Here is a 15,296-nt window from a genome sequence, read left to right on the forward strand (position 1 = left end):
TTTGCAAACAAATCTCATCTGTTTCTATTTCAGTAAAAGCTTGTGTTCAAGTAAAATTCAAAAGATTCCAGCTGCAAGCCAAGGTTTGGGTGTGATAGGGATAACAACTCCCCTCTTTCAGTTAAATCAGTAACTTTCCTACAAATATTTTTAAAATAGACTTGGTTTCCTCCCAGTTTCTATCAACATCAGGACTCACACTGAAGTAGTCATTTCTCTCCTTAAAGGAACGGGCTGTTCAAATAACGAGGATCTGCACTTAAGATTTAATCTTTTCTAGCTCCAGGAGATAAAAAGAAAGAAAAGTGTAAGTGGCAGCAGATTCTCGGCTGCTGTAAACTGCCAGAACTCCACTAATTTTAATGGAGCTTTGCACCAGCCAACAACTTGCCTCTTGCTACACCAGCCAGACACAATGGGATCCAAGGTCTCCAGCGTCTGCTAGACACAGTCCTCCCCTCCTTAAATTGCATCAAACTGGGGAAGCCCTGGGATTTAAATGGAGAAAGACTGCTTTGAGCCCCTTGCACTACGTTTCCCAGGAGCTTCCCCATCAAACAAGCCTTCATTCCCCTCTTTATGGGTGTTCCGGACAGGGGGAAAAAGGCAGCGATAAGCTCAGCTGGCTCCCCGCAGCACAGCAGACAAGGACTGTGCTGCTCTCCTTGGTTCACCTGGCAGCTGTTTTGCATAGCACTGGCATCAGATCTGGTGCGAGTTTGCCTGGGGAGGTTTCTCTGGGGATGGGAGCAGCAGAACAGTTCCAGATGCTTCCCCCCACCCGCTGCTGTTCCCCCCACCTGGAACGCACCATTTGCTCTGAAAACCAAAGACAAGTGCTCTATCAGAACCGACACGATTCCCACTGGAAGCCGCCGAGCCAGTCCGCCACTTGAGGATAAAAGCGCCGTAATGGGAGAAAAGTAAAATCAAGATTGCAGTGTGCCTTCATCTTCGCAAGGCAAACACATGCAGCAACATGTAGATGTCACCCACGGGGAGTGACAGCCGCTCGTGGCTTTTCGCCCGGTGACAAAACAGGGCTGCAACCAGAAGGCTAACGTTATCCCCCTTCCCACCCAACTACACACTTAATTCACCTCACAGTTTGAGCTCAGCTGCACAGAAGGGACAGGGAATTAGAAGGTGATTTCAATCTTTAACAGGTGTTGGGGAATTCCCACAGGGAATCAGTTTTCTGCCGCGTGCATTTGGGAGGAAAATTCAGAACAGCTGAACGGCGATGGAGGAACAGTGCCAGGCAGACACCAGGCAGGGGATTCAGCTGCCTGGGCTTAGATGTCTAACTTTTAGGTGCCTAATTCTGAGCCAATTGCTCTAGGCTCCCTTTACAGCCACAGAGAGGAAGCAGGTGCTTCCAGAGGGCAATTCATCTCGCCCCCGAGATAGACGGCAGAGAGATGAATCACCTTCTGGAGATACCTATTTTCATCATTGACTGTACAAGGAGCCTGGGGTGAGTAGGTCAGACTTCAGCCTCAAAGTATTGAATATCTAAAATTAAGATTAATCTCAGCTATCCTGAAGATTTTAGCACTCCAGTTGTAAAGCACAATGCCATTAGAGATTGACAAAGCAGGCCAGATGCAGAATGCTTTTCAATGTACATTTTCTAGAAGCTGAGAAATTAACTTGTTCATATTAACTGAGACAAGAATCAAATCTCTCACCTCAAACAATGTGTGAAGTTAAAAGATTACCCAAGAGCGGGTAAAAGAGTGGCAACAGTTATTATAACTATAAACAATACGTGACCCACATGCTGTAAATGAAACAAATGCTCACCTGCACTGAGAATGATGTGGTTCTATTAAGCAAAAAAGATATTCAGCATCAAATACACTCCTCAGGATTTCAATTCACTTCGGAGACTCAAGCAAATACCAAGTCTTAGCCCTCATGCTACTCTTCCCAGCAGTCAGACCAGCAACTTCTCCAGAACTAGCAGGAAAAGCCCCGGGGTGGTAGGAGCTCACTTAAATCACCTTCTCTCCATTCTAGTGTCCAGTGGCACTGGGGAGCAGAAACTGAAGCTGAGCAGACACCAGTCAGTTCCCTGGATCCTTATGTGCCCTGCTGGGATGCTCGTTGTTCCCAAGGCTTACCTTAAGAAGTGCTTTTTAAAGGGAGTAGGGGAAAGCGTGAACAGGATGAGGAGTTTTGAGGCAGCCAGATAGGGCTGCAGTTTTTGTGTTAACCGTTTGCTCTAAAGACACAAACAGACCAAACCGGGGCATTGGAGCATCTCCATGGGAAAGTTCAGGCTGGTTAGCAGGGAAAGTGACTCTGTGCTGACTCAGTCAGATGGCTACAGACTCCAGGGGAAGCTTTCACTGAAGACTCAAGTGTTTCATTTGGGTGGAAACCCCTGGGTTATAAAAACGCCTTTCCTTTATCAGCAATGCCTCAAAGAAATGACATCTTCTAGTCCCACTGCAGCTCTGAATGCAATATACCCTTCGTGTGGGGCAGGGAGCGGGGGGAGAAAGCAGGACAACAAGTGTGGGAGACTCGGGCAGTTTCCAGAAGGAAACCCGAGGGCAGCAGTTGTTCCCACGGAAAACATTTCACCTGCAGGTGCTGGGAGAGGGCAAGTCTCTTCTCTTAGACCAGAGGCAAGAGGCAGATCAGACCAGCTCTTCCTTTGCCCCTCTAATTCAAGTCAAACCAGCCTTTTGTTCCCCTTTCCCCTCCCCATCCTTTTTTATCCTCTTCCATAATGGGATGTTTAAGAAAAAAAAAAAAAATAACCCAACCTCAAACCCTAATCACCTTCATTTGAATTTCAAATAGCCCCCTCCTGGCCTCCCCCACGCCCCAACTGACTCGGAGCTGGGAATATGGAAATTTCTCCTGCTTGCCTTAAATGTGGCTGTGCTATGAAAATCATCAACCTTATGCAAATCCTGAGCAGGCCCAATTGCCATAGCAACCAGCTGTTTCCAGCCCAACTGCTGCTGCTTTCATTTATTCAGGACTTGTCCTGGGGCTGTGCATGGCTGCAGGGGGAAGAGGCAAGAGAAATCCTGGAGGCTTTGAGGAAAGTTTCACCAGGGAGGGCTAGCCTTGGAGAGCAAAGGCGTAGCCAAGGACCAGGCTCAGTGTGGGGCCAGGGAAGACCAAGTTTCCTCAAAAGACTTTGGCCTGGTAATCTGTTTCCAGCCCGATCTGAAGAGGTAACAACAAAAAGCAAAAGAGAAAAGCTCAGACTGTGCATCCCTTAGTTTGCCTGCTGAGTGCAACAAGGAGTGCCCCGGTGCACCAAGCAGCACAGCCTGAGCACCCACCAACTCATCTCGCACAAGCCATTGCACTGCTCAGTCTGCCATCCCTTGCTTGTGCACAGTTCCTTTTGCCCGAGTTAGAAGCTGACACAGAGGTCAGAGCCTCCATACCCTATTCCAGCATGAGCCATCAAGTTTAAAAGAGACCCTACCCAGACACCTACAGTTGGAACACAATAAACAACAGCATCTCCAGAGCCCAGCAGAGATCAGGGCTCCATTCTGCCGAGCGCTGTACTCATCCCTGGGGAGAGCAGCACCTTCACCAAAGAGCTTACACCCTGGCAAAAAGGTGGGAGAAAAGATTGAGACCCTCACTTTGGAGCTGAGGAACAGAGATAGACTTAATTAAGTTTGTACAGGGACTGTGTGGCAGAGAGGCAAACTGAGACAAGGTCTCTGTTTTTCCATCTACCCTGATACGGATTTAATGCAAAATGCGCTGACAGAAGCTGGGGTACTGAGAGGATCTTTCGCTTGGGTGGGAAATTTTGGTATCCAGTTTCAGCGCTGCCCTTGCTTTCTCTCCTCCACTGCCAGGGGACCTTAGATGTCTTGCAGCAGCAGTGGAGGAAGGTGTCTCATGCTGGCATCCTTCCACGGGCACAAACTGACTGTAGCTGAGGATGCAGGGGGAGCTGAGTGACGTTCGAAGGAGCATCCCCTCAAAAGGGACACTTTGCAAGACCATAGGAGCAGATGCATCATAGCTCCTTACCATTTTCATTTTCTTAAAGGAAAGGGTCTTTCTTACCCTCAGAGAGAAGATACCTGCTTTATTGCTTCCTAACGCACCCGGACATGTCACCCAAGCTGTGAGGGTTAGATAACCCCGCTGCCAGTGCCACCAGAGGCAGAAGCAGGCCCAGAGCCCAGCTTTCTGGTTCCATGTGCCCTCCCCATGAAAGTGCACTCCTCTACCTGGCTGCTGTTCTTCCAGATCCCAGACCCAACACAGCTGGGCGAAGCTGCCAGGTCAGCCAACCACCACTGTCCCAGGGAGCAATACCAGCTGCTCCCGAGGCAGCAATAACGCTGTAGGGCTGTCCTATATTGCACCCACACGTACACACCCCAGCTCCTCTCCCCGTGTGCTGGGGTGCCCATCGCGCACCCCGCCCTGGGCTCCTGGCAGGCTGGCCAGTTCCCCGTGTTACAGGGTGGGGAGGGAAGATGTTCGGAACGCCTGCAGCTATTCAGTTACCAATGGTTGTGTTTGAAGAGCTTCCCTATCGCCCTTTTGTTAAAGCTTTGGCTTCCCCCCCATAGCCTCAACAGATGAAATCAAAGGGAAGTAGCTTTGCTTGGTGTAACCTGTTTTGATCAAGCAGATAAACAGGGAACAAGTGTCTGACACAAACAAACAGACAGACAGAGGCAAGTCCCACCTCAGCATTTTGTTGCATCAGATACAGAGGGCTTAGATAAACCACAAGAAGGGGGAGATCTCTGCCTCTCGGCTTGAAGACCAGGGGCGACACTCTGCAGTGCCAAGCCCCCACAGTTCCCATAAAAAAAAAATCAACCCAGAACTTGCTGGCATGGCTTTCATCAGTTTAAAAAGATGAAAAGAGCTTTCAGCCAAGCATAAAACGCACGCTTGTCATTACCCCCCATGGAGTCAGCGGGACTGCCTGCGAGCCCAGCCACAGCCGCCGCACGCCAAGCGTTAAGCCACGCTGGCAAGGGTAAAGAGGACCCTTAGACTGGAGAGATGACCTGGTGCTCGGAGCGGGGCTGACCTACACAGCTCCTGGGTGATGGGGGAAGGCAGTCCAACCCACGGCCCTCGCAGGAGAAACTCGTGCCTATTCCCCTGTTCCCCCTCACACACGTACTGTGATAAAAAAGGCAGAGTTAAAGTAAAGGAGGGCTTAAGATTCACAGGACTGGGTAGGGCAGGTGATATTCCTTAGAATTTTTTTTTAAATCATGGCTTTTTGTAAAATGGCAAAATTTCACTACAACCAATAGACATGGGGGGCTGGGGGGGTGGAATCAAACAAATATGGGTTTTTGGAGAACATCTTACTAAAAGCTTTGAAGTGTTTTCTATGAAATTGGTATGGATGAAAAAGAAAAAAAATAAGCTTAGCTTTCCTAACCTGCTATGAAAGATGAACAATTTTGACAATTTTCTTGAAAAAGAAAAAGCCCCACAATTATTTTAAACACTTTCAAAGTAAAACAATGCCCCAAATTACCCTTTTTTCCCCTCTTAGCCTAGAACTGGCAGAGATATGAAAGGATGGGATTATGCTTCTGCTTCTGACACTTCCCATCAGATCTTTAGGCATCAGTTTTAGATCAAGGGCTTGGTTTACAAAAGCATTTTGGCACCCAACTCCCTCCAATATATATATATTTTTTTTTTAAATTCTTCTTGGAGCCAGTCTGCATCTTTTGGTGATGAAAGGCCTTTGTAAATCTGCACCTAGAAGGATTGCCATTCTTTATAAGCTGTAATATCGTTAGTTTGGTAACTGTCCTCTCCTTTGGGGGTAACAAGATTCCTGGGGAGCTGTGTGGATTGGTCCAATTCATTAGGAAATGGGTCTTCAATTAATGAGTCAGTGGAAAACAGATTTTCCCACATGAAGCTAGTAAACAAAACACTGACCTATTAGGTGTTGCAGTAAATATTCCTCTAACAATGTGTATAAGGGAAAATAAAAACTTCCAGGGAAGTTCAGTACAAAGAGCTTTGTTGTTTATAAACAGAACGGTCGGAAAGAGGGAAAAAAAAAACCCTTGCAAAGATGCGTAGAGGTTTTAGGTAAAGCATCGAGGCAGCCCCTCCGTGGGCTTGGCTGGTCGTGACTACCAGTGGGGCTGATGTGCCAGGTTACACCACCCGAAGTATGACAAACACAGCTGAGCAATAGCATGCGATCCTGCTCTGGCCACCCTCTTCTCTGAGAGTCCTGCAAGGGACCGGTCACCCCGCAGGAGGGGTTGTGGCGGTTTGCTTGAGTCCTGCAAGAAGCTCCTAACTCTCTGCAGCGTCTCTCATCACAGCTAAGTCTGATGTGGTGATCTCTGAAGATCCTGAACAGATCAACCAGTCACGGGGACTGTATTAGAAGAAAGAATAATTTAAACAGGTTCCTTGTATCAGTCCGCAGGGAAGTGTCGCTCTTTTGCAAATCAAGGAGATTTACTTGTTCTGATTTCCCTGCTTGATTTGAAGGCTCCTAGAGCAGAAGAGCTAATGCTGCTGCAAACATTTTTGTTATTTTAAAACAAATTGACTTCACTTCTCTGCTTTCTTTTCTCAGTTACCACTAGAAAGAGGTGCTACAGCTAACACTACTGGTTGTCTGGAAAGTTTAAGCTGAAAAACATATTTTATCCAATCAACTGTGGTGCCAGCTTCGTCTGTTTAACACTATTGACTACAACATCAGCAGCGAGAGCCTCCCGGTACACTTAGTAAAAGCCAAAACCAAATACTGACTCTCATAATAATAGAGCCTTCCCTAATCTTGATTCAACTATGCTATCCATCAGCTTTGCGTGCCAAGGTGCACCAAACATTTCAGGAGACTCTGGTTCCCAACTTAAGGCCCTGTAACAGCTACCAGGGTTTTTTGAAAGAGCTTGGGAAGTTGCGGACATGTTTGTTGCTAGGCAGCTTGGAAACATTTATCTCAAAAAACAACTTGGGGTCATCTGAAAGCCCTGAGCAGAAGCTGACCTGACCAAAGTCAATCAGAGTTCACGGGCGTGAATAAAACCAGATTTTATCTCTACCTTAGATTATGTCAAATAACCCAGCTTAATAGCTAAGAGCACAGAGGATTTCTAGTCCTTAATGTGCGGTGTAAATAAAGGGGCAGTTTTAGTCCCACTAAAACATGCCTCGGTTTCTCTGGCTTTACCAAGATCTCGTTTTTTCTAAAGTCCTCTCAAATGACAAAAGTAAGAGAGAAACAGTAAAATAATTCCATGTAAAGTTTTAATCTGCTGCTATACCTCCTCCCCACCCCAAGCTTAGGGCTCTTCATTACTCAAAGAACAATGATTCTTCTACATTGTCTCTATGAGTTTTAGTTTTAAAAGGTGTTTATTTCTAAGTCTATAGATGAGCCTCACTGTTTCTGATAATCTTAATTTCTTATACCTAGTGGGTGCTAAAAATATTTTTTACTGCCGTTTGTTTGCCTAAAAAGGACTCTGACCACGAGCCTTTGTGAAATTACAGCCTCGAGGTCTTGCATTCAAAGCCCACTGCAGGCAGTGGCAGTCAGAAGCGATGCCAGAAAGTACAAAACTGATTTTTTGGGTGTACATCACACCTTGCGGCAATGCAGGAGTTGGTAGGTAACCTGGCAGAAGTCAGTACTAACACCAGTGTCATCATCTTCAAAGGATCACCCTGTTCTTCAGCTTTCCGTATTCAAGGAAAACTGGGGCTTCTAGCCAGGGAGCAGCCTGAGTCTGAGCAGCTGTCAGGTGGGAGTAGTGGAGACGAGAAACCCAATCATGCTTCAAGGTGAAGAGTGATCAATTTTTGCTGGAACTACCTAGCTGGATATGATTATTCCTGAAGTCCCTCCCATTTTTCTACATACACATGGCCAAAAAAGGCTTAGTCCCTGCAAGTTTTGTCTAAGGAAACGTTCCTGACATGAACCCTGCGTAAAATGAAGAGCTTTTTGTGCTAAAGTGAGCGGACCAAGACTATTTCAGTGGCATTATGCCTTTGGCAAGATGTGAGCGTATTTCCGTGCTAAAACCACAGAGGACATTACTGAGACACACACTGATTCACTGCTATTACAGAAGGATCTTGCATGCTGATCAAGATACGAACGCAATCCTAGCCCAGAGCGCATTCTTGATCAACTCCCAGGCTGGTTGGAAGAGCACAGTGTAGCAGCAACAGGAGTCAAGCAAAGCATGGACAGAAACTTCCAGCACCCATGCCCCCCTTTTCTTTTCTTCTCCCTCCCTCCTCGGGCTCCCTCGCCTGTCCCCACGTCCCGGACCCTCCTTACCTGGCTCCACCTGGTCGGGTTCATGCCGAGTATCTGTGGAATCTGCCGCATCACCGCTCATCTTGATCTCTGGAAAAGGAGGCACAACTGATTTTAATAACAGGTCACAGTCCCAGGCAACAGGCACATGTGGCTTTCACTAAACAGCACAAATGAATGTGTAATTATAATAAACCATCAGACTTTCAAATTTCTGATTCCTCAACATACAGTCACTAGAATATTCATCAGCTCCGAGGATGCACTTTCCCTCCTGTTGCTCTTTGCATCCCCCTCATTCCTTTCCCCCCTCCCCAATTTGCTGCTGTGTTCTCCCCTTTCGCATCACTCCTCTCCCGGCGCAGAGGATGCGGGGTTGTTTAACCACTGCGAGCCCTCCCAGCCTCTCCCCCGAGCTTTATGCAGGCTTCCCAAGCCAGCTGGTGTGGCTCTCAGTTTGACACCATCCTCCACCACACCTGTGGAGGCAGGGGATCCCTCCTAGCTTTCCCCTCCTCTCCCACATCCTTTCCTTGTCCCTCCGGATGGCTCAGCCAGGCCAGTGCTTGGTGCTGCAGGGAGGACCAGCCTCAGAAAGGCAGGCACAGAGCAAGATGCTCTCAGAGACGGGAGCGAAGTCTCTCTTCTCCTCTCACTCCCTTGCCGACTCAGCTTGTTTCTCTCAATACATATGATCCCTATTTGCAAACTATTTACCCTGCTTTCTCCCACATGTATGTGCTCTCACCTCCCACAAACCGAAGAAGCTGCCTTGCTCCAAAGCACTGTCCCCAACCCAGGAGCAAGAAGAGTACTTTGCCATCAAGCTCCCGCATATTTCCCCCCACCCTTATCAATGCCAATAAATTTGTCATTTACCCTTGAAGTGATGGCTGCCACCACACCCGGGGCCACGTTCTCCTTCAGGGACAGCTGAAAGACAAGGTGGGAATAGTCAAATTTACACCAGGTTGCTCATCTCCTCCTTAAAAGAGGCAAAGTACACACCAGTGAAAGAAGGAAGAATATCTATTCAAATTCAGACGGACACCCCTTCACACTCTTATACCCTTTGCATGGGAATTTTAACTTTCCAGGCTAGTTGGGGAAAAAAGATAATAATTTTTTATAAAGAACCAACTGATTTGCATGTGCTTCCTGCAGCCAATCCCGGCCAAAGGAGTCGTCTGATTTGCATCGGGTAATAACAGCAGTGTGGAAGCTGGGCCAGTGTTTGCTGTGGTTTCGCTGGGGTAGAAAAGGCAGGTGGAAGCCTTCTTAAAGGCATCGTGCAAACCTTTTCCTCTTTCCTAAATAAGCCTTATGTTATTTCCAAATGGCCAAAAGGGTGAGAAGAACCCTATAGGTTTTTATACTCATTTCCCTCTATTACTCACACTAAAGCAGGCAGGCCTTTTTGTTTGGTTGTTCGGGTTTCCTTTTCCCCTATTCGAACTTCCAGTGTGCAAATGGCAAATTATCTGCTTTTTGGCCAAAATTGAATACCTTTGTTTAGGTTAAAGTTTGAAACTTTTTCTCCAGGAAATGAATAAAGGAAGAAAAAAATGACAAGATTTTATACCAGAGACGGAGTGCAGAAACATTCACATACTTCAGAACCTTCCTTTCTTTAAATCGTATTAAGGAGGGCGGGGAATAAGGAGAGAGAGAAGACTTGTGGGATTTTTTTTTCCTTTCAAATAAACCCGCTGCAATTAAGACATGAACATTCAGTGGGGCTTCTGAGCATTTCTACTGCAGGAAGAGTAATTATCATCAGCTATAAACATCTTCTTGTCTTGTAATACTGCCAAGGGACCCTAACTTAGGCAATCTACAAAGCACAAAGTTTTGTTTCCTGCCAAAATGTATCTTAAAAAAAAAAGCCAAGTTCTCATAAAATAGAGCAAGAAAAATCTTACATCATGCAGAAGTTTGGTGCTTGCTTTAGTGAGAAAGTCTGCAAGTTCGCAAAAAAAAAGTTATGCAGGTTTCATTGTGTATTTCACACAAATAACAAATGAATGCATGTTCGTGAGAGAAAATTATCTAATCCCCAAGACCAAGGAGCTCCTTATGGGCACGGAGCAAGAGACAGAGCAGTTCAGACAGAGCTGAAGAAGGGAGGATGCAAAAGCAAACCATGAGAAGCTTTCTCCCTCTCACAAGAGTGAGCCCTCAGCCCCTCTGCCATTTATAACCTGGGGTGGGTGGGGAGGAAGGAGGAATTGCAGCTGTGGCTTGATTACATATCACGTGCTATCCATCAGTTAAATTCCCTCCTTCTGGAGTCAGGAGATAACAAGATACGCTGTGATTCTCTCATACGTACAACAGAAGAATTTTTTTTCACAAAGATTCAAATTCCCATCATAAACGTACACATATTTATTACATTTTTATTACATAAATGTAATAAAAATTGAAATATCTTGGGGGGGAGGAAACAATCCAGGAGGAAAAAGAGAACCCTTTTGATCAAAGCCGACTGATCTGAGAGGTTTGGGGCTGGCCAGCTTTTGTATACCTAGGGACAGCAGTGCAGCACCAGTCATCTTCCAAGGGGTCCTTGAGAACAAGGAGCAGACATACAGAGGAATTACTTCCTAATATGATGTAAGTAAGTGTAGCCAAGATAAAGGCAACACCTTTTTATTGACACCCAAGAGTCTTCCAGTATAAACCAGGATGGAGTGATGCATCTGGATTTGAACATCTTCCCCAGCTGACAAAATATCTCAAGACAAAACAGGCTGTGAGACTTTGAGTCCAACTGAATGCAAACTCCACCGTACAGCTTTGCTAGTTTGGCAATAGACGGAGAATAAGCAGGCTGGTTAAAAAAAAAAAATCTCTGGGAAAAATAATGCAACTTAGGACTGCCTAACTCCTAACCACAGACCTATTAGGAGCCGCCACTGCGGCCTGGGCCATATTAAAAATGTGCTGCTCTACCTCAGCTAGCAAACAGACCTGGAGTAGGGGTAGTCTGGTTTGTTCACCCAGACCAAAGAAACTATACCAGTGCAGACACTTCTCTGGGGATATAGCTGCATCTATATTTTTGCTGAAACAAATGGTGTCAGCAAATAAAACTTTCCCAAGCCCTTATTCCTAGTAGTTGTTCAGACATGGGCACTGGGGTAAACCAGCCTGATTACTTTAAAAAGGAAAACGAAAGCTGGTGGTGGTAGTGGGGGGAACTCAGCTTGGCTGAGACCATTACCTGCAGCCTATTGAAGTTTCTGTGCTTTAGGTGCCCGAGCCCCTCTGGAGGCTCCGGGAAGGTAAAATATCCAAATGCCTGGGGAGGAGGCGGCGCTACACGCCAGGGAACGCGCTGCTGCAGGGAAACCCTCTTGCCAGGGAGGAGGGCGTGCGGAGCCCGAGCAGCCCACCTTCACTTTGCATGCTGCCTCTTCTCTGCGCGGCCGCGGAAGAAACAGAGCACACCTCTGCGAGCAGCTTACTGCAAGGCCTTACTGTTCGGGGACCCCAAGACCGAACACGCTGAACTGCCTTTGCATGAGGGTGAAGAAACACCCTCCCACCAGCACTGGGCTCTGGCACGTGAAAGTGGTTGGGCCCAGGCTGGTCTCCCTCCCTGTGAAAAGACCACTTAAACCTTAGGCCCTTCATGACAGATGGCAGGGTGGGATGATTTGGTAGAATGGAAGTTCAGCGCGCACCCAGCTCTGCGCAGCTCCTGGCCAAATCCACCCTGGGAGTGATGACACTGGCTTTGACAGAGGGCACAGTATCGATTTTGGGAATCTTCTCATGAAGAAAGAGTCGCCCACAAGCAAAGCAGATGGGTGGATAGGAGCCTGCGGGGGATGCGTCCCCGAGAGACACCACACACAAGCACACCCATCGCAGGTGCTCAGACTAGTCAGGCTCACACGCTGAGCCAAGACCACGAGCCTCCCGCCTCCCGCAGCCTCTCCTTGCGGCCAGCTGCGCAGTGCTGGGGGCTCCCCAGCTGCCCTCCCCGTGGCTGGCACAGGGAGCCAGCCTCCTCAGCGGGGTGCTGACTGGCCATGGAGGGGCTGCTGGCATCCCAGAGCCATGGAGAGGTTGCAACGCAGCCATGGAGCAGAGGCTTTGGCCATCTCTGCTGGCCTGCTGCAGGCTGAAACTGTGTTAGGTGACGGCATCGCCGCAGCATCTGCCTTGCCCTGCAGGCCTGCCTGTGAGCCCACATGTAGGCAGGGCCTGTTGAGGGGCTACAAGCACTGGATTGGGCACCTAGGTCTCCCCTGCACAGCAGGACCACCAAATGCCTGAGCTTTGCTGCAGCATGCCAATAGGTATGCAAAGGGAACGAGCCTAGGACAGACTGATGGAAGTATCCGCCCCGTCCCCTCCAAACCTGGAGACAACAGGCAGCGTCTCCTGCTGCACAAAGCACCAGACTCAGTTCACTAGCAGGGCATGTGGCTCCCGTACCCCCAACACCCTGATGCCTGCCCCTGCCGCAGAAGGGGCTGTCAGGGTCTGGTCTTCACTGCTGCTGCCGCTCTGCTCCTACCCCAGCATCACGCTCAGCTCCAGCATGCCCAGGGATACATGCCCAGTCCTTCCCCTCAAGCACAGGGGATTGATCTGAGGGCAGAAGCTAAACTCACTCTGTCGGGGCGAGCCGGAGCTCAGCACAGCTCCAAGGGATTTGGCAGTGATTGCCCTTGTTCCCCAGCTAATTGCAGAGGGGAGGTCTGCTCAGAGAAGATGTGAGACTACCTAAGCTGTACCTCTGGACCGGACCCCCTGGAAGGAGTCTGTCTCAGTTTCTGAGTATCCCTGTTCATTCATTCCTCACTCAACCCAGCCTCCTACAGCTCCCTCTTCATTCATTTCTCCCTCCTTTTCCCTCTTTGTCATTAACTTTTCTCCTTCCAACCCATGTCCCATCTAACTCTCAGACACACACACACCGCTCCACCCTTGCCACATCCCTCTGTGAATTTATCCCCTCTCACTCCTCCCAGCTTTATCCCAATGACTGGACCCACAGGTCAGGCACTAAATGCTCATTTTCCAGGTACCCAAGAGACCTCTGTGCTCTGCTCTCCGACCCATGTTAGGGCTGGCAGCATGAGCGGTGCGCCCACATTGTGGGCATGGCTTGGCAGCCCCCTAAATAGGATCAGGGCAGCATCCATCCCCAGGTAGGAACGTGGGCACTTAACCAGGCACTGGCTGTGATAGCCGATTCCAGCGGGAGAAAAGAGGAGGGAAGGGAGGGAGGAAAGGTCACAGGAATCAGAGCAATCCCATTTCCTGCCCAAGTCCACGATCTCAGCTACGTGGTGAGCTCCAGCCCGATCCTTCCTCAAGTGCTCTTTACCTGCGTGCACAGACTCCAGGTTCACCATCCTGCTGGTGGAGGGAAATCCGCGGTGCGCCCAGCCTCCTGCCGTCAGCCCCAGGTTGCCAGGGGCTGCCAGTTTGCCCTCCCTCCTCTGCCACCCGCTACCTCTCAAACCGGGTGTGGGTCCGCTCCCGAAGGGACCTAGAGCTCCATTGCCTGTTGCCATGCAGGAGCAGGTGAGCATGCGGCGCCGCGCCACGCCTCGCCCCACCTCCGGCTCCCTCGGGTGCCCTGACACCCAGCAGCCTGGCGCCCAGCCCATGCAAAAGCGCCCATTTGCATATTAGTAACTCGGGAATGGATGAGTCCCTGCAGCGCTACCAGGGCGTGGGGTGGGGTGGGAAGGAGGGAGGAAGGAAGGCGGTTTGCCCGCCCTCAGCTGCACAGATACACCCCGCAGCACCTGCCTGCTGGGCTGCAAGTGGGGGGCTTTTGCGGGGGCTCTGCCGTCAGCCCCAGATCCGAGTTGTCCCCTCGTGGATAGGCTTTTGGCTCTGCCCCTTGCAATGCACGGGTAAGAGAGGCCAAGGCATCAAGCCAGGCTGGGCAGCAGCCGCCAGCACCCAGAAGTGAAGGCGTCGGAGCTACGGGAACAGCCCCTCCAGTAAGCAGCCCTTTCGCTTCATTTCTGGCCACTCTCATAAACCCTGGGGTCTGCTCAGAGTGAGCCATGAGAGCAGCCAGTGCAGTTGAGTCTTTGCATCCCCTAGGTCTGGGCTGAACTTGAACGATGCCATATGAAACAATTGGCACAAAAAGGAAAGTTAAGAGCAGAAAGGTAACCTGACTTGGCTAAAGACACAGGGCAGGGTTAGGATCAGCCCATGGAGACTCCCCTTTCCTGACTTGTGCTCTGTGTGGTACGTCAGTCCCCCAAGAAGAGGAAAGAAGTGGCAGACAGCCTCTTCCTCCTCCTCCATGTTGTTTTAAAGCTGCAGTATTTAACTGACTTCCAGGGAAGCCAGGGAAAAAAATCCCCTAATGTTGGCTTCCTTGGTAGGAAGCTGCCAGAGGCCAGATCCTCAGCCTACGGGGACCAGCAGTCACCCTGGTGGACCCAGGCACTGCAGTTGCTCCCTGTCCCTGCCGTGCACTACCTCGGTGACCCCTACCATGGCCTGGGGTAGCAGGATAAACGCCTGAGCTCCAGCGCTGCTCAAACCCCTCCTGAAAGCGTTAACACGCTCAATTGGTAGCTGCCAGGTACAAGCTATCACACATTCATCTCTCCCTGGCTAATTCACGTTCCAGGGCTCTCGGCTTTCCCACATACTGCACTCCCTCCCTGGAAAGACAGGTTTCTCTGAAGAGATGGGTGGGCGGGTGGGCAGGCTCTCGAGCCTCAGCTCCAACCCAGTGCCATTGCGTGGTCAGAGAGGACATCCTCAGGAGAGGGCAACACGCTGGGAGGAAAGGGTGGATGTGTTAAACAAAACTCTAACAAGGAAAAAGAGGGGGAAAGTGGAGGGAGAGATGGAAGGGGGAAAGCAGGGAGGAGGGGAAGTTCCCCAGTCAGACTAATGTTTGCAGGACGGGGTGCAAGGGGAGATTTCTGTGGGCTGCGTTTAGCACTGCTCCAGGAAGCAGAAAGATGACACGGGGTGGTTTGCACAGGCAGCTTGTTTGGAGCTGCTGGAGGGA

General features: G+C 49.4%; 1 protein-coding gene across 1 annotated transcript in view; it reads right to left on the reverse strand.

Annotated features, from left to right (window-relative positions):
* The window catches only part of POU2F3 (POU class 2 homeobox 3), a 41,923-nt gene extending 28,264 nt beyond the window's left edge, over positions 1 to 13,659 (reverse strand). The window contains exons 1-2 of the mRNA XM_009330405.1: positions 13,632 to 13,659; positions 8,306 to 8,374 (exon numbers count right to left, since the gene is read on the reverse strand). Of these exons, the coding sequence (XP_009328680.1) occupies positions 8,306 to 8,374; positions 13,632 to 13,659 (97 nt within the window). The remainder of the gene's footprint in view (positions 1 to 8,305; positions 8,375 to 13,631) is intronic.
* Positions 13,660 to 15,296: the final 1,637 nt, after the last annotated feature.

The sequence above is a fragment of the Pygoscelis adeliae genome, unplaced genomic scaffold (assembly GCF_000699105.1).
Source record: "Pygoscelis adeliae isolate BGI_AS28 unplaced genomic scaffold, ASM69910v1 Scaffold608, whole genome shotgun sequence".
Taxonomy (NCBI): Eukaryota; Metazoa; Chordata; class Aves; order Sphenisciformes; family Spheniscidae; genus Pygoscelis; species Pygoscelis adeliae.